Genomic DNA, 19083 nt, shown 5'->3' on the forward strand with positions numbered 1-19083 from the left:
ACCTGTACACAGGGGTGGACTGGAACATAAATTCAGGCCGGAAATTATACTCCATCCCAGGCGGAGTAAACCACTACATTGAGTCAGTCACAATAGCTCTCCAAGCCAGCTGGCCTGTCTGTCTCTAACTTGACAAAAAAACAAACAAAAACATTTCATTTAAGAGACATATTTGTATCACCCACTCCTGTCTCATACCTGTCTGTAAACTGCCTCTTTTGTGAAGCAACGTATACGACAGCAGAGGAGGGTTTTATAAAAGTGGATGATGAGGCACAGCTAGAGTATGATAGCTTCTTCTATTTTGGTCAGCACTGTCAACGCAGTTTGTTATTGGTCAATAGCTCAAATATACATGTTTTAAGTTTACCAAGGTATGACTTGACACCAAAGATTTGAATGGATCTTCAGTCAGTTTCACTGTGTTGTTTGGTTGTGGTCTTTATATTGGTTTATTCGTGTCGATGTATCCGTTTCTGTATTTTGGTCCGGTCCCGTCTGTTCCCCCTGATTGGTGTCACCTGCTTGTGTGTTCTGCCATGGGTTACCCCACGGGGGCGGTGATGGCACAGTGAATAAGACCCATGCCTTTGGTCCTCTGGCCTCTGGCGAGACACTTAACCCCTAGTTGCTCCAGAGGCGTGCGACCTCTGACCTAAATGGCAATTGTAAGTCAACTAAATGAATAAATGTAAATGTTTCACCTATTCTGCTCCTGTGTATAAATGCTGGTCATTCTTGTGGTGGTTTAAAGTACGTGACTTTTGATTCCCTGTTTGTTTCTGCGCATTGTCTGTGCAGAAACACTACCTGCCTGTAACCGTGCAGAAACACAACTGTGCCTGTTTGATCTGGATTTCGTTCCTTCCCCACTTGGATTATTGTTTCTTTGTTAGAGGAGTTTAGATTTTTTGCTTTTTGGAAGTGAGAGTTTTTGTTGGATTTACCTGACTGGGCTGTTTTCTGCTTGGCCTGTTTGAACTCTTACACTTACATAGCGTGAACTTTCGTTAATAAATCATCGAACTCTGCCTGACGGTGAATGTGTCCTGCATTTGAGTCCTAAAACTCTGTATCTGCCTGAGCACACGGCACTATTGTGACATATGTCGCATTATTGTATATTATGTGGGTCACGTAAGTTAGGGCGTAGTGGGAATTGAACCTAGGTCTCCCACACCAAAGGAATGTGTCTTATCCACCGTTCCATCGCCACACCTTACATCATTTCTTGCAGCAATCTGACATAATTACGCTGGTACACAGGATAGTAATATGGTTAGCACTAGGAAGAAATGTGGCAAATAATAATAAGGTTACAACTGTAGTATTTTGTAATGGATAAAGTTAGCTACTGGTCGGCGTAAGCTAATGTTGTCTAACTTGAACCAACTAAAACAAAAAATCACAATGTATTTCACATGCTTTGCAGTAATGTTAGTTTACCCATCTAATAGGATCAAAGCCAGCTCTCGGTTTTTCTATCCAAAACAGAGCGGAGATCTCTCCGTGACTCAAGCGCCTTTCCGATGTTGACCATGTTTTCGGCCCAGATTGATCTGACTGTCGTTTGGCCTGATGGGCTTCAGCACATAAAACTTTTTAGTTGTTTTTTTAATCCTCGAATTGATTTGTGTTTTGTTGGAGTCTGTGCTGTGCTGGGAGCCGGTCGTCTTTTGGTGTTAGTGGACTGCTGTTGTTGCTGTGTGCACAGTTCAGAATCAGTAGGCAAGAGGCTCCGGAGAGCGCATACAGAAAATCTGACTCAATTTCTTCACACAAGAAACGGAGAAAGCAGGCATGTTTCGTTTTCATGGGCGGTTAAAGCCTATTCACAAATAGGCAATAAAAATTGATTAATTGATTTGATTTGAGTCATTTCAATAAAAAACTACATATAGCCCATTTAGCACTATTTCACTATTTTCACGTTTTCAGAGCAGCTCATGAGGGACTTGGTGAAGGTCAACTGAGCGGTCATTAGGGATGGAGATCGAGACTCCGTTCCAAAAGCACCCGGTTCCAAAATATCTCAAAACCCGAAAATCAAGGTTCGAGCTTATCGATCCTGCTATCGAGACTTACGGTTTTATTTTGCAACACAATGGATAAGAAAATCATCAGGCTACAGTCTCTGCCTGCTCTCTGTCGGCTCACACACACCAGCAGAGCGAGAGGCTGCGCCGTCGCGGTGGAATACGGTGAGGTAAGTTAGCTCCAAACTACTGTAACGTTAGTTGATGACAGCTACGCTCGTTACTGTAAGTACGTGCAATAAAACCTTTGCAAGTAAAAAGAAAATACTTTATCAATACACCTGTCTGTAAGGTAATGTTAAACATGTAGAAATGGTTAATTTAATCATCTCTGTCCTCAGTATCTCTGCCTGTATGTTTTATACAAGCTAGCGTTAGCCAAATGTTAAAAACAAAATAAATAGAAAGCTGTCTGTCTGGAGCACAGACTGGTCTGTAGTCTTAAAAACTCATCTGCTGGCTGAGACAAACCAGCCGCTTCTCTTTCTACCTGGTAACGTTACCTGCAGCCAGCGAGAGAGGAGGTGGGACTGATACACACTGATGTTGTTCTTTCTTAACGTTACTCACTACATGGGATGTCAGATAAAGTTATTGAGTTACTTTGCTGTTGTAAACATTAATGTTGCTGCTCTAGAAACAACATTTAGCTGTATTTAAAATATTAAATTAAAAACAACCAGGCAGTTAATATGTACACTTCAATATATGTTTATTTATCGCAAGTGATATGTCATCTCAATATTTAACGTTATCGCACATTGAATATTTCCCTCATACCGTGCAGGCCTACCTCATGCCCGTTGGGTCTGGTCTTACCAAATAACCATCACTAAATAATAGTAAAAAATCGATAAAGAATCGGATCGTTAAGCAGTCTCAATAAGGGAATCAATATGAATAAAAATTAACGATCCCCATCCCTAGCGGTCATACTATGAAATCGATCCAGTACACCCATACACCCAGGGGGAAACTACTGCTCCTTCCACAAGGTTTTCTTAAGGCTGACCATATTGAGAAAAAGTTTAGTAGCCAGTGATATGGTTTGGTTTTGCTGCTAACCATCAGACCTTGTCTAAGGTGAGTTTATTCCACAAGAACAGAAAGCTGGTACTGTTTAACCACAGATCAAATAGGGACAAATGCTGCATGTGCTGTTTACAGTCTGGCCTTGGTCTAATAATCTACCTATTTCTGTTTTGTAGCTCTTAAAGGGATAGATCAGGTTTGTGCACTTATCCACACTCAGTATGTTACTACCTGCAGTAGATTGCTGATGTAGATTTTTTTTCTGTGGGGCGTCTTTCAGGTGGCTAAAATGCTTTTTGCTGACCCTGTCCACAGCAGTACAGTGTAGGCGTCAACCAATATGGCTTTATCAGGGCCATTATGATACAGATTATAAGTAATCAAGGAGACCGGTGACCGATATTTGGAACCGATATTCTTTTATAGTGAAATGAAAGTATTGGTGTCAAAATTTACACAGAACTGTCACACACAACTTAGTTGAAATGCCTTATAGCGTACGTTGTATTAAAAGAAAACTTTTCAACATTATTCTAAAACAAAAAGTGCAGGGAGCTCCTGGCAGCATTTCTTATAAAATTTGATGAAAATCTGTATAAAAAAAAAAGAAAAAAAAGGAGGCCGTTTGTCTGGCATTGTATCCAAGCATCGTTGTGCATAAACGTGCTCATACAGCGCAGATCATTGAACATGTTTATGTTTTTGGTTAACTGAACGTGTGTCTTTGTGTTAAACATTATGAAGAAAGGTAAAGGACAAGGTGTCAGGCAGAACTTAAGTTTCACTTTTTGGCCGAACTATCGGTGCACCGCTGAAGAGAGAGATGGCTGCATCAGAGCCAAAGTAGCACATCTTTACATTAATTTATCTTATCTGCGATCTCATTTAAAAAATACAGATTCTGATAATTGGAAAAATTACCCCTAGTACAGTGCTTAAATTCCGCGCAGGTGCTTCTCTAAACTGGGGATACGCTGACCACCATCTACTGCAGGTAATACACTGACTATGGATAAGTACCTCATACAGCCTCACTTAAAAATTCCCAAACTATCCCTTTGAGGATTCAATCCTTTAAGATATTGTAGCACTTTATGTGTCTTACATGATTTATTTCTCAGCATCCTCTTTGCATTATGACAACAAAAGAAACAGTACACAAGAAACAGAGTACACTGATTTCCCTTAAATGTTGGACAAATAGATTTCCTACACACAAGAAGAATGTGATACGCAACATGATTAAAAGGGGTAAAGCCTTACTAGCTCTCCTTAGATGCTGTAATATTCATTTTATCGGCAGTGCAGAAGTGGCTAATCTCAAACCTCCTCTCAGGACCGTGTGAGTGCATGCAGACTGTGCACGATGTCACTTTAATGTGGGTTTTGTTGCAACTGTCACAGAAGGACAAATTACACCTTTATCATTGCTATTAGAATATGGAGTCTGGTGACATCCCCTTCAGCCTGACGGAGGTCTAACCAGTCATAACTGAAAACGCATGTGTGGGTGTTCAGGGCCTTTAAAAGGAAGTGCTGTACTTGTTGAACAATCTCTGAAACCTGTCCAATGTTGCAGTCAAGCTACACTTTTCAAAATAGACAATCCAATAATTATACCCACGATACGCAGTGATTGGCCAGGTGTGTGGAGGTATGAGAGTAGGCGGGGCTGACCTCGGTCACTTTTCATGTGAACAACTAAGGGGAACACCATGAATGCAATGAACACATTCCTCAGGTCAAGACTACAAAGACACAGAAGGTTTTAAAGAGAGACCAGGGAGGCTGTGGAATGCAGCAGGAGGCTATGAAGGCAGGCGTTTAGGCTCACTTTCGAGTGTGGCCATTCAGATATACACGGGATATGTACGACGTAATGAATGTTCACGTGGCATTATGTTACACTCAGAAGTGGCATATGCCATTAAACAAAAGTACCTATAGCTACTCATAGCATCTAAGTGTCCCCCCATTATACAGAGAACAGGGTGGTGATGGCGCAATGGATAAGACACCTGCCTTTGGTATGAGTAGAACCGGGTTCAATCCCACACTGTGACCCACCCTGAGCAAGACACTTAACCCTAGTTGCTCCAGAGGCGTGCGACCTCTGACATGTATAGCAATTGTAAGTCGCTTTGGATAAAACCGTCAGCTAAAGTTCTGCTGTTCTTGAATGTGTAACAGTAGTGGGGCTAAAAATGGAGTTTATTCTGAGGGTGGTGCAAGCATGGGGTCTTAAAATTAAAAATGGGAGCATGAATATGCTCAGCAAATATCATTAAAATGTCTGCCTGTTAGATAATGGAGTGTCCCCAAGGCTGACTAAAATGTTGCGTTGTCTCCACTTCATTTTCAGAAAACACAGAATAATGAGAGCAGGATAACAACACTGCAGAGGTGTGGCCGACGGGGTCACTGTGCGTCCCTTCATGGTTTTTGGCAGTTATAAAATAAATGTATAGGAGGTCCTGTATGGAATGGATAACAGTTTGTGGCAAATGCATATTGCAGAAAAACATTACAGCTGGTGTTGTTATTGTGTTAGAGACATGCACAGAATACATTTTAGAGAATCTACAGCTCTGCACAACATTTAAGCCTGATTTATTAAACCTTTGACCCAGCTATAATTACTTTTCAGGGAAAAAGGAAGCAGCAACTTAGGCCCTTTAATCCAATTTCTCAGTCTGGACCCAGTCCATTATGAGCATATTCATGAAACCAGAAGTTTGCAACAATTTAGAACTCCAAAAGTGATAGGAAGCTATATCCATCCAAATCGCACGCTGACAACAAGAAAGCATTTCCATGAGTTTACAGCTTCCAGTGTAGCAGGGAGGAAATTCACAACAACCCAAAGACAATGATTAGAGACTTTGGACTATGACATTGTCTTCCTGAACACACAGAGAGCATTTCCGTAGCATATAACCTAATCCATCTTCAATTTCATGATTAGGTTTGATTCAAGGATTTGAAAAAATCCAGACTTCAACCCAAAGCCCTTTGTGGGAGCCTGGGGGCACTGCCACACAACATACAAACTGAATTTTTAATTTCAGTGCAAGGTAGCTGGTATCAAGGACGAGGGCATATTGCACAGAAGGTGTTACCTGTGGGCAGATGGAACGTTTCAGTCTTTCTAATTTCAGTGCGACTGTTCTTTGCAATATGTTTGCAGCATGTTTGTGCAAGCACTTTCTGAGTTTGTTACAGCACCCCATAGCGCCCCCCTAATCCCAAATGACAAAATGTCCATGTGACAAAAGTTAATTTTGGGGATGTTATAGACAATTTAACAACATCTCCTCTTAAAGCCACATGTAACTCCCAAAATGTTTAACTAAATGGGTATTACTCATGCTGGTCTTGCCAATAACTGCTTCCCTGCTGTTTCTTTAAAGTTGCATTACAACAAAATCTAAATTCCACACATTTGAAATATGGCTTTGTAAAATTGATATGGTAAGCAAACTCTTGCCAATTTACACATCCAGCAGACACAGAGCAACATTTATATTCATTTTGAGTCATCTTTATGTCCACCCAAAGAATGCCAGGCCAATATTAACTCACCTTTTAGCTCCGTTTTGGTCCCCACCAACTCCTGAGGGAACTCAAGAGCCAAAGTCATGACCTCATGTCTGGGCTAACCTCTCTTCCACTCGCTCCTGTAATCTCTCACTCAGTCTGGTTTCCGAGGCATACTTGACGCTTTACATGGCTCACTTTATCATAACTTTATCATTTTTATGTTTTATTATTAAAAAAGGACAATCATAAAGTCATCATAACTTGGTTTCGTCTTCAACTCACCAAAGCTCCCTTCTAAAGTTGTTTTTAAATTTCTAGCTGAAATCTCCGTTGTCTAAAAACGTCTACAGCGTTCAGACGTCTGTGTCTTGCTGTTCTTACAGAAATGTCTGAGCTAACCGCGTCCCCTCGACCTGCTCATGGACTCGCCTCCTTTGTTGAGCCGTGACACTGGGCTCGCAAACATCTAGGCCTTATGGAAAATGTTGTTCGTTAAAGGCCACTAAAAAACAGAAAGGTTCATTTCACCTCAGCTCTCTATATATCTGGCTCTTTTGCTGCTAAATGCTAGTCAGCTAATTGCTAATCATAGTGTACAGAAGGTTTATCAGACCTTTTCCACCGACAGCAGCTGCCTGCTGCATCTGGACAACATGTTCTCGGAAGAGATGAGTTTTCAAGAGCTTCTTGAAGTTAGAGAGGCACGCCATCAGAGTAGGGGCATCCCTCTCTAACTTAATCTCAAAACTCATCTCTTCCGAGAACACTTCCTCTTATAACAACTCTAACTCCTAACATCTAACATGCACTTCTTCTTCTGTCCCCACTTTTTGTAAACTCTAACTTCTTTCCCTAGGTACTTACCCCATTGATGCGATATGTGCCATTAGTGCTTACTAGTATTTATTGCTGCTTTTATTAATATGTTTTGTCAGTTGTAGATCTCGTGCTGTATCTGATGCTCTGTTGATGATTGTATGTTGTTCCTCAAATGTAAGTCGCTTTGGATAAAAGCGTCTGCCAAATGAGTAAATGGAAATGGAAACAAGGTTGATGAGAGCAATAAGACTCAACTAAAATAGTCAAGTTGCAGGTGAGAAACAATGAGTTGACTGTTTGAGGACAACTGTTTATTGTGAAAATTCTCTGTGGGCTTTTCATCGTGCATCACAACACATTAAATCAATGTAACGATGTGAGCGGGTGCGGATTATCCCAGAGCAAATGTTTCCAGCTTGAGCAAACAATGTATGCTTAAGCCGGCTTCTGGAATCCAGTTCCAGATCCAGAATCCCTTTTGGCAGCCCTGCTACTTATCTGAGATCATGTCCCAGATCATTTGGGAGTTTTCCAGCCTTGGGGGAGTTTACATTCTACAAGTGTCGCTGTTAATTCACAGGACAGAAAGAAAGTGAAAGTAGAAAACGGTTAACAACAAGGTCTTTGGATTATCCAAATGAACAGGAAACGGTTTGATGTCACTTATTTTTGACGTTATTCTTGCTGTGAGCACCTGGGCAGATATAACCAAAACAGTTTATGGCTTGATACCAGTACAGATCAGTGTGAAGACAGTGAAGTAACCCTTTAAATTAACTGGATGACTATTACACAACAGATACTTTACCACCATCTGCTAACACAGCCTGCAGACACATATCTGTGTGTGTGTGTGTGTGTGTGTGCGTGCACTATTGATTAATCCGTGCACCGTTAAAGAGGAAGGAAACTCAACAAGTTGAGTTAATTATTAGGCGCCTGTCTGCTGACTCACGCTCACATTAACAACCTGTATACACAACCTGCAGCATGTGTGTGTACTGTGCAGGCACGTGTTTGTTTTAGTAAATACACTAACTTGCATGCACACTGCCATGAATAACCTACCGCTGTTTGTTAAGTGCTCAATGCAATATGATCGAATCAATGATGTGCCTTGTGTTCCTGCTTTTCCTCTCTCCGTCTATATATGTAACTGTGAGGTTACTATTGATTGATGTTTTGAATTTCTTTATTGTAAGACGTGAATGCGTTTAAGTTTATATGAAATTTAGATGTATTTATATTGACCATCTAATGGGGTCCGTGGGCATGCTCCCCTGGAAGAAAACTTTGTAAATTTTAAAAGTTCAATGCATTAATCTGGTACACTGTGAAAGCAAAATAAATAGGCTAGATCTATGAAGAACTTTCCACTCTGTTTTAAACAATTTTGTGCTCTAGTAAACTAAACACAACATATTTATTTACTGCTTTTACAGCAACCCTAAATAAAAGTAAGTAATTTCCCTAACATTTCATTGTCTTTTTAATTTTTAGTGGACATACTTCCTGTAAATATAATAAAATTAATCTTATTTCCTTGCTGTATATACCTTTTGTTAACACCCCATTTTGAAAACCGGACGTTGTCTCGTTCTCATATCGCGTACGGTGAAGAGTCCATAGCGTCTCTTCAGGTAAGACTGTTGTACTGCAACACTTGTCGTTGTAAAGACAGAAAATGTAAGAATAAACTAGCTACCCTGCCTGTCAGCTGCTCCGGTTCACTGCAATTACCATAAAGGCTTGAATACATGTGTATTCCAATTTTACCTGCGGCTAGCGTGCTTTCACAATCGAGTGACAGTGGAAACACCTCAAAGCTGTTCAATACCTTAACGCTACCGTAGCAACCTCAAAAGAAAAGTGGTCTTGTTATTGTTATTATAAAGAGTATAATTCTTTGCTTTATTTTGAAACTGTGGCGGAACAAATTAGACTGTGGCGGGCCGCCATAGTCTCGTTAATTGTCACTGTTCTTTATATTGCTGGAAACTGTCCAACTTGACTGCAGCTTTATTTTTTTCCACTTCTCCGGGCTGCAGCCACCTGCTCTAGTGATGCGACGGTCGCGAACAAAGCACGAGAAACGAACAAATTACACTCATATTAATCATTTAAATATACAACATATGTCTGTTTAGAGTTGTCTAATTATTTATTAACCATACTATTTTATTACTAGGGTGTTATTTTTGCTAGGATGGTTAATCTTGACATATCCAACTTTTTAACCATGGTGAACCAGATGATAATATTTCATCGTATTGCAAATGAAGAAACTTGCATATATATTTCTTGCAACACATAAGAGTGTAACTTGGGCAGTGACCAGCAGAAGAGACGTTTGGGAGCCGAAAGAGCCGGCTCTCGGAAAGGAACAGGGCCATAAGATCCGGGCTGCATTCAAAGAGCCATAATTCCCATCACTAACTACTTTCAAGACACCTTTTGAGCAGTACTGATTGAAGATCATTGGACAGCTGAAAATAGCCTTGCCATCTGATTGGATGACCTGAGCGTGAGATGAGAGCTGTGACTGACCTGTGGATGCCGCTGTAGAGTTGGTAAGGAGGGCTAACAACGTCAAAATTGCAATATGGTATATTGGTTTGTTATATACAGTGAGGAAAATAAGTATTTGTGTCTTTGTGTCTGGACAGGTGTCTTTATGCAGCTAACGACCTCAAACAGGTGCATCTAATTTAGGATAATAAATGGAGTGGAGGTGGACATTTTGAAGGCAGACTAACAGGTCTTTGAGAGTCAGAATTCTAGCTGATAGACAGGTGTTCAAATACTTATTTGCAGCTGTATCATACAAATAAATAGTTAAAAAAATCATACATTGTGATTTCTGGATGGTTTTTTTTTGATTATGTCTCTCACAGTGGACATGCACCTACGATGACAATTTCAGACCCCTCCATGATTTCTAAGTGGGAGAACTTGCAAAATAGCAGGGTGTTCAAATACTTATTTTCCTCACTGTAAGTGCAAAATCCAAATCGCAGGAGCTGCAGTTTTTTGATAAAAAGGTCACAACATCTCATTATAAATGAAGCAGTGTGGTGCTACAGAGACACCCCGGCCTACAACATGCAAAAACATAACATATTTGCATTTTTTTCTTTCCCACTAAAATCGTGAGTCATATCGCAGTCACAGTGAAAATAATCCCAATACGATTGTTTATTTGGGGGGTTCAGCCCTCGTTGGAAGTGACTTCAAAAGCAACAGACTGGGTCACTTAGTCGATCTTTGGACCCGAACTAGGCAAACTGTCAGCGAGATGGCTTCAGTCCTTGCAGCAGCCGTCGTGGTCGATCAATGAAATCAACAAGGAGACATTCACAAGGAGGCTCACACTGTTTATCTTAACAATGTTTGGCTCAACTGGCACATGTGAGTCATCATCCTCACACATGGATGCCGTTAAACCCAGCGCTCGCTCACTGGCCACCATCTCCATCTTCAGTGTCTGTGTGAGTTACATCAACGCAACTTTGTGTTGTCCTTGTGGATCTGATTATCTAACCTCAGCACTTTGTGAGCATGAATCAAGTGTGAAAAGGTGATTAAAAATGCTTTCCATCAATGAATCGACTACTAGTTTCAGCATTACTCATCCCCTGCTATCATTGAGGTCACTGAGGTCATATGGTGGGTTTTGGAAACTTGGGAAAGTTTATATTTTACAAAACTAACACACAGTAGATATTTTATTGGCTGATTCCACTATTTTAGGGTTGATATACTTAAATTGGACTATTTTAGTATAAATAAACTCTTTCCTTTTCTCTGCTGCTTTGAAATCCGTTGTATGTCCTATATTAACTCACTTGCACACCAGTATTTTGGTAACGCTGGCCCGCATGTTAAACCACCTGCCAAGCGCTGCTGCTGTAAACAAGCGTGCGTCAGTGTCACTACGGTTCAGTGAGTCACTGAGCTGTATCAACACAACACAGCGGATCTGCCCTCTTACCTCCGAACAGATGAGGTGAGAGGTGTGCCGGTAGTGATCCTATCAGCAGCCGGCGACCTTCGTGCCCCCCGCCTGAGCGCTGCCTGTCCGCCGCCTCCTCCGGGCTGCTGCCTCCGGACTCCTGGGAGCTGTAGGCTCCGCTGCTGTTCGGAATGTTGATGCCGGACTGAGGTCTGGCCACGGAGCCTCCGGAGCCCCCCACAGACCTGGCCCTGGCTCCGAGATGCTGGCTGGTGCTGGACGTGGCTCCGGAGGCTCGGGACCCGCCGTGCGCGTGGTACCGCACACCCCCGGCAGTAGTCCTGCTGGCGCTAACGTTGCTGCCGTTGCTGCTGGAGGTGCTGGAGGGCAGGTCCGAGCCGGAGTAGGCTCTGGTCCGTCCGTTAGCAGCGGGGTTAGCAGTCGGGCTGCTCTGCTTTGCCCCCATGTTAACCTCCACTGAGTCGGCTGTGAAATATTAAAGAGGCGCTCTATGAGCCACTGCGGGACAGTGCGCCAGATTTACGTCTGGGGCAGATGGCTTTACAGGACTGGAAGAATTAAAAGCAGAACAAACTCTGCGTCGCTATGATCCCGTCGACATTAGGAAAATGGCAGTAAGTGGAAAGTTAAACCCGCCATCTGTGACAAGACAAAACTTCAGAAGCCGTCACCATTGTGTTCCCTCAGTAGTAACGTTAGTTGTGGCCGTGCTGCAGGTAAGTTAACGCGGATCCTTCCTGGTCTGAGCCGCTGCTGTGGACCCGGTGCGGTTCCTCCTCAGTGCGCGCTCCGCCATGGCTCCTGGGCAGCGTGAAGGAGTGAAGAGCCGAGCTCCTCACACCTCCCTGCCTGACGACACATTGCTCAAAATGAGGAAGTGATGGAGGAGAAATCCTTGGACACAGAACCGTTTCATCAGCGGCATCAAGGAGACTCGGTGCGCAGGCTAGCCGCCAAGCTAGCTGAGCTCACAAGCATTTCCGCCAAGAAGTTTCAAAATAAAGCAGCTGCGGTGTTTTACAGGGAACAGTCTATGAATTCCACCTAAAACAGCCCTGCAATAAATCCTACCATCTGTAATTTTCATTTTTAAAACAGTTTTAGAGAGGTGTATATGGTCATTTTGGAGGCTGTAATTCGGGTTAGTTTGTGTTGAAGGCCTACACTGTGAGTATTTCATTTAACTTAGTCTACCTTCATTTATATTTGGAGTAGACACCTATACCAACACCTACACTGCCAAGAGACCGATACAGTTATCAGCATGAATATACTGACCAGGACATCTCACAGTTGAAGAAGCCAAGAGTCCACAGCCACACTAACCGACTCTGTGAGGCTGCACAGCGGTGCTTCGAGCATTTAGCTTACATTAACATAGCCACTGTGCTCACATTGAAAATTAACATGCTGATTTTAAGCAGGTAATGTTTACCATGGTCACTAACTTGGTCAAACTAATATTTGCTAATAAGAGCTAAACACAAAGTACAATACTGAATCGAGATTTTTAAATCTGTTGTAGTGAACCACAAAAAACAAACATATTGCCATCCCTAGAGCCAGACTGCTTATTTTGTTGTTTGTCTATCTATCTATCTATCTATTTGTCAGTGCTCCCTGACTATGTAACAGCAACATTATTTCTACATGACCTCATAACTTTGATACTACTTTCTGGTTATTTATTAGCACCAACATAAAGGCTGAGGATACAAATTTAACTGCAATAAGCTAACATAGTCTGATATATCATCCATCCATCCATCCATCCATCCATCCATCGTCAACCGCTTATCCTGCGTACAGGGTCACGGGGGGGGGGGGGGGGGGGGGGGCCGGGGGGGGGGGCTGGAGCCAATCCCAGCTGGCATCAAGCAAAAGGCGGGGTACACCCTGGACAGGTTGCCAGTCCATCGCAGTAGTCTGATATATCAGCCAGGCTCTAATATCTTTATTACATGAACTTGTAACCTACACTGAAAATTATATTATGACTGCTTTTATAGTCGGTGTTACTTATCTTTTCATGTTCAACTCTTCCACACAACCATAACATAACAATAAAGCTGTCAAATAGCCACAATCCTATCAGAAAAAATCTTAAACACCATAGGCTTTGCAAAAATCTGTGTAAACCATCTGTAAAGTGGCTACAAAATACAACATTATTGGTGAAGATTAGGTTTCTATAATTTTTTTGTTTTTAGAGGCCTACATCTGTAGCCTATATATGGAATCTAAAGATCCCTACTGCTACATCAAGTGACGATACAGTAAACCTTGTAATAAACTGCATTATGAAATCTTTCCACTCCATATCACCCTTTCAGAAAATATATTAGACCTGTACTATACTTGGATACTGGTTATGAATTTATTCCACTGAGTTTATTTCATGTAACCCAATCTGTAAAATCATTTTCCAGAACAGAAGTTATGCTCTTATTATGAAATCCAAAGGGATTTTTGTTGGTCTGATTGGGTATATATACAGAAACTTGATTTTATTTTTTGGATCTCCGCGTCGGGTGACGTCAGCAGCAGCACAGCAACGTAAATAACAGCCAGAGAGTCTCACGCAACATGTATGGTCTTTCTCCTGAACTCCCAATTCTAATGTTGTTAAGTAATGAACAACATGCAGCATTCAAGCTTTAGTGGTATAGTGTTTTGTAATTATACAATTTTTGTTTTGCTACTATCTTAATTAATTACAGCCACCAAATAATATATTTTTTTTTGCCATTCCAACAACTTGATTTTAAGTATTTTTTTAAGGTTCACATGTACAATGTTTTTTTTTTTTTATTGTTTTGGTTTAAAGAAAAACTCATCTGTTTCTCATTCCAATAAAGCCCCAATAAAATGAATTGAACTGAGTTTTTCCAAATTACAGTGTTTTTGGTGAAATTCAGACAACAAAAGTCAAAATGAAAAACTCAGCATTAAACGTTTGAGCTGCCGAAAATAAGCAGTTGAGGTGAATATAATCAACCAGACCTCTGTCCTATCAGGTTATGTTCTGTCAGTCATGTGATTCAAGAAAGAATGAATTAGTGAAGTTGAAAAAAAGTTTTTTTTAAATTCCAAAACTTGAAATGACCAAATTTGGAAATTCAAACCACATACACTTAGATAGATGTTTAAATAGATAGAAATTTTGTCACAACAGCCAGATGCATAATATTGATTTAAGATAGTTTCTAGATGCAAGCAGCAGAGAAGGATGGCATGCTGCGATGCTCCATATACTATCCACTAAATTCAAAAAAGAGCACAACTCAGATAAAAAGCATTTACAGGAAACACAACAGGACAGCAAGTCTCCTGTTAGAAAATACTGCTCACTCCCACTGTGACAGGGGAAATACGTCTGTCAAATAGGCTTCACCTCCATTTTCAAATGACAAATTGATGGATCTGACTGATCTGAATTATGTTCTCAAGTTATCAAGGCTGCAACATTTCACATGTTCTTTATGGTTTATGGTTGACAGGGTCATGGTCTGGTTTCTGTAAAACATTGAACCATTACAGTTGTGTAAATTCATTGTGATAATTATGCAGAAAACGTCAATGATGGCTTTGAGGCTTTCTAATGGCTTTGAATGCAGAATGACTTCCTGTCAACAACAGCAGGCACATTATGTAGACAGATAGAGTTCACAGAGCCGGAGTGGAAGGTGAGTGGTTTCCTCACCCTCGACTGTGTTAATCCTTCTAATCTCCTCTGTCTGGAAATAGCCCGGGTTATCTGTTGATCGATGGCCACAACAGCCATCATCACCTGCATAATGAAGGGGGAGGACGGGGCAGCTCAGCAACCACACCACAAAATAACAATTACATTTAATGTCTTGCTTCTAAAACAACATTTAGATCATAGGACAAACAAACTGAAACCCTACACAACAACACTAATAATGGTACAACAAACTAATAAAAGTAATACATTTAATTATACTAATCTAATCGATCATCAGATCTAATAAAACAGCATCATTTCCATTATATTGCAGGTGGTTAGTGTGATTTTTCAGTTTTGCACAGGAAAAAGTGACCAAAACAATATTAGTCTCACTCTGACCTTCTACACTCTCAGCTAATACAGGAGAAATATGATCTCTTTTCCTACTTCTTGTCAGTACACGTGCCGCAGCATTCTGGATCAGCTGAAGAGTCTTAAGGGAATTGCAGTAATCCAGCCTAGAAGTAACAAATGTGTGGACTCGTTTTTCTGTATCATTTTGAGACAGGATGTTCCCGATTGTTGCAATGTTTGGAGGTGAAAAAAGGCAGTCCTTGAAGTTTGTTTTATGTGGGAGTAAAAGGACATATCCTAATCGTAGATAATATAATATTCCTTACAGAGGTGCTGGAGGCCAGGGCAATGCCATCCAGAGTAACTATATCTTAATGTATCTCTGAGCTATATCTGATCTATAGATATAATTGGGTATCATCTGAATAACAATGAAAGTTTATGGAGTGTAAAGGAAGCCTATTATAAAGTGAATAGGAGAGGTCCAAACACAAAGCCTTGTGGAACTCCGTGACTAACTTTGGCATGCATGGATGGTTTATGGGTGACAAGTACAAACTGAGGTCGATCTGATAAATAGGACTTACACACACAAAAAGGGAGGGAACCCACAGAGAGGGGAAGCAATACAGATTCACAGCTTAGGCTGTGACAATATGATGGTCAGTGGTGTTGAATGCAGCACTAACTAAGATCTAACAAGACAAAGATGCAATTAGAAGGTCTTTTGCAATCACCAGTGCTGTCTCTGTGTTATGATAGGGAGGTAGGAAGGTGGATTTATTTTGTCACAATACAACAGGTTATAGAGTGAAATTGAGTTTGTAACTCTCTTCTGCTATGTAGCAGATCATACGTACATGTACTACGGCTGGGTGGGTACTTTTAGTATCCTTTGTGCTCTGATACACTCCAAAAATGACTGAAAATCCTCAAATAAACTATTGCTATGTAGAAAGTAACATAACTGATTGACGACTGCTTTCTCAAGGATCTTAGAGAAATGGAAGGTTATATACTGTATAGGTCTATAGTTGGCTAAAGCACCTGGATCAAGAGTGGGCTTTTTAAGAAGAGGTTTGATTACAGTTATTTGAAAGGACTGTGGTCCATTGCCTGTTAGTAAAGACAGATTGATCATATCTAGTAAAGAAGTGCTGACTACAGGGGAAGCTGTAGCTCAGGGTTAGAGCAGTCATCTACTAACCGTAAGGTCGGTGGTTGATCCCCAGCTCCCCCAGTCTGCATGTCGAAGTGTCCTTGGGCAAGACACAAGATTAGTTCTTTTTTTCATTGAAGAAGCTCATGAAGTCGTTACCACTGATGGGTACATGGCGCAATAGAGCTGTGTGTCTCACTGGCAGCGCTGAAAGAAACCAGGGGTTGTTCTTATTTTCTTCAATTAATGGCGAGTAAGATGCTGCTCCGGCCTTTCTTAGGGACTTTCTATATGTTTCTATCTTGCAGTTTCTTCCAGATTGTTAGAAAATCATTTCCCTTCAAGTTTCTGCAACGTTTGTTTTAATTTAAAAGTTTGGGGGTTCTACCATGGAGCTAACCATCTTTGTTTTATAATCTTCTTTTTTAGAGGGGCAACAGAGTCAAGTGTCATTCACAGTGAGCCTGCAGCACTATCAACAAGATTATCATTTTGGGAGGGAATGAAGTTAGCATGGAGTCCTATAGTTATAGTTATATTGAGATATGGTATTGAATTAACACCTTGATGCAGGCAATAACATTGTTAAAAATATATATATTTCTGTTTTAATTTGCTTTTAGGTTGATCTTAAATTAAGTGGAAATTGTTAATTTGTCTTTAGAACATAGAAAATATATAAATTCAGGTATGATGCAAATTAGTGACAACAAGCATAAATGAGAAACCAGTGCTTGAAAAAAGGTTCCCAGGTCCGTATCGAATATGCACAAACAGGCAATAGGGGAATACAAACGCTATCTCAGGTGCAGTCTGAAAGGAAGAGGTGTGATTAATTTAGGCTAACATATCCAGACAAAATAAATCAAGAGGATAATCTGATGTTAAATAATTTACTTGTACAGCTTCAGGTGAGAGAGATCAGATGTTTAAGAGTACACATTAAAGTATTGTTATGTTTTATGCAGACCCCGGTTGTATGGGGTTTTAGGTGGGTGGAAGCAACTCTGCCTCCTGGTCTCAACTCTGGGTAGATTGTACTTGAACCCAGGTCATTTGACATTAATCAAATTATTTAAACACGATCGTTTTTATTATTCTCGCTCGCAGCATGGTCCAGACTGAAATATCTGGATGTGGGGAAAATTTTAACAGACATCCATGGTCCCAAGAGGATGAAGCCATTATCACCACAAAACCTTAATTTACAATACTTGATGTTTGACAAAATAACTGCAAAACGAACGAGATTCCCATCAGCCTCACCTGGATTATTGCTTTTATTCATAGCAATGTAGGAATTACAATTAGGAAGGGCTCAATAGATCTGTAATATGTAGATTTAGACACTTTATCTATGTTTATAAATTAATATTATTATGTTTTGAACTTTTTCTACTAATATGATTCCACATATTATATTTAATAAATAATAATAATAATAAAGCTGTCTCACTTACTATAAATTATTGAATACTGATCAGTTAATACATATTTATTAACTGAGCAATCTAAGCTATCATTACCGTTACAAAAATTATAATCTCACAATCAACACTCAGCAGTTTTTAAATACATTTCTCGCATCAGTATTGAATTTAGAAATTGTCGCCAGATGCTGTGCAAACAATTTAATCCAGGTCAATTTATAATGCACCAATTCATAACAAAAGCAAGCCTAAAACATACTAAAAAACAGCTTTGTAATGCACACATACTCTGTTTGCTCCTAATCAGCTCATTAAAGCAGAAAAATAGCATTGGGAAAAGTAGAATGAAGGTGTCAAGGAGACTTTAAACAACCAAGCATTTCGTCATTTGGAAGGATGTGGAATCACATCTTTGCAAATCCCACACTGATCCCATCATCTCTTTGACCAAATTGAGTTGTACTACTTCAAGGTGAAGTCCATAAATCAAGCACAGACTCGTTTTCAAATCCCTCACCTCATCAGCCATAGATCACACCTTGACTTTGAGGAAGACTTCAGGTTGCATCATGGACGACCCGTTCAGCCTGAGTCACAGCACAACATTACATCATCCATTCATCACCTAATGATCGTGTCTCAGCCCTCGTTTGCTTGGTTCAGTTCAGGAGATTCAAGTCACAGTCTCAAAACATATTTACTACTATTTATGTTCCCAATATAAGTACCACCTTGTAATAAAGTTAATCAAGTGCAGGTATTTATAAATACTGCTCCATTGAATATATTTTATTTCTGTTTACCATTTTTATAATTGCTTTTACGCTGCTACGTAGCAGAAGGGAGTTACAAAATCAGTTTTAATCTACAACCTGTTGTATTGTGACAAATAGATCAACAATGTACCTTGTATTTTCCATTTTTATGGAAATTATTAAGTTCCATGACAACATTCCACCATGTAAAAGCAAAACGCTCACCCCTGCTGACCAAAAGAGGAGACTACAGGTGAAAGCTAAAAAATCTAAGAAAGTAATGAAATATTCCAA

At 40.4% G+C, this 19083-nt stretch overlaps 1 protein-coding gene across 1 annotated transcript in view; it reads right to left on the minus strand.

Annotated features, from left to right (window-relative positions):
- The window catches only part of znrf2b (zinc and ring finger 2b), a 34216-nt gene extending 21876 nt beyond the window's left edge, over window positions 1-12340 (minus strand). The window contains exon 1 of the mRNA XM_046044597.1: window positions 11419-12340. Coding sequence (XP_045900553.1) covers window positions 11419-11845 — 427 coding nt within the window. The 5' untranslated portion in view covers window positions 11846-12340. The remainder of the gene's footprint in view (window positions 1-11418) is intronic.
- Between the last annotated feature and the right edge of the window lie 6743 nt (window positions 12341-19083).

The sequence above is a fragment of the Micropterus dolomieu genome, linkage group LG03 (genome assembly GCF_021292245.1).
Source record: "Micropterus dolomieu isolate WLL.071019.BEF.003 ecotype Adirondacks linkage group LG03, ASM2129224v1, whole genome shotgun sequence".
NCBI lineage: Eukaryota > Metazoa > Chordata > Actinopteri > Centrarchiformes > Centrarchidae > Micropterus > Micropterus dolomieu.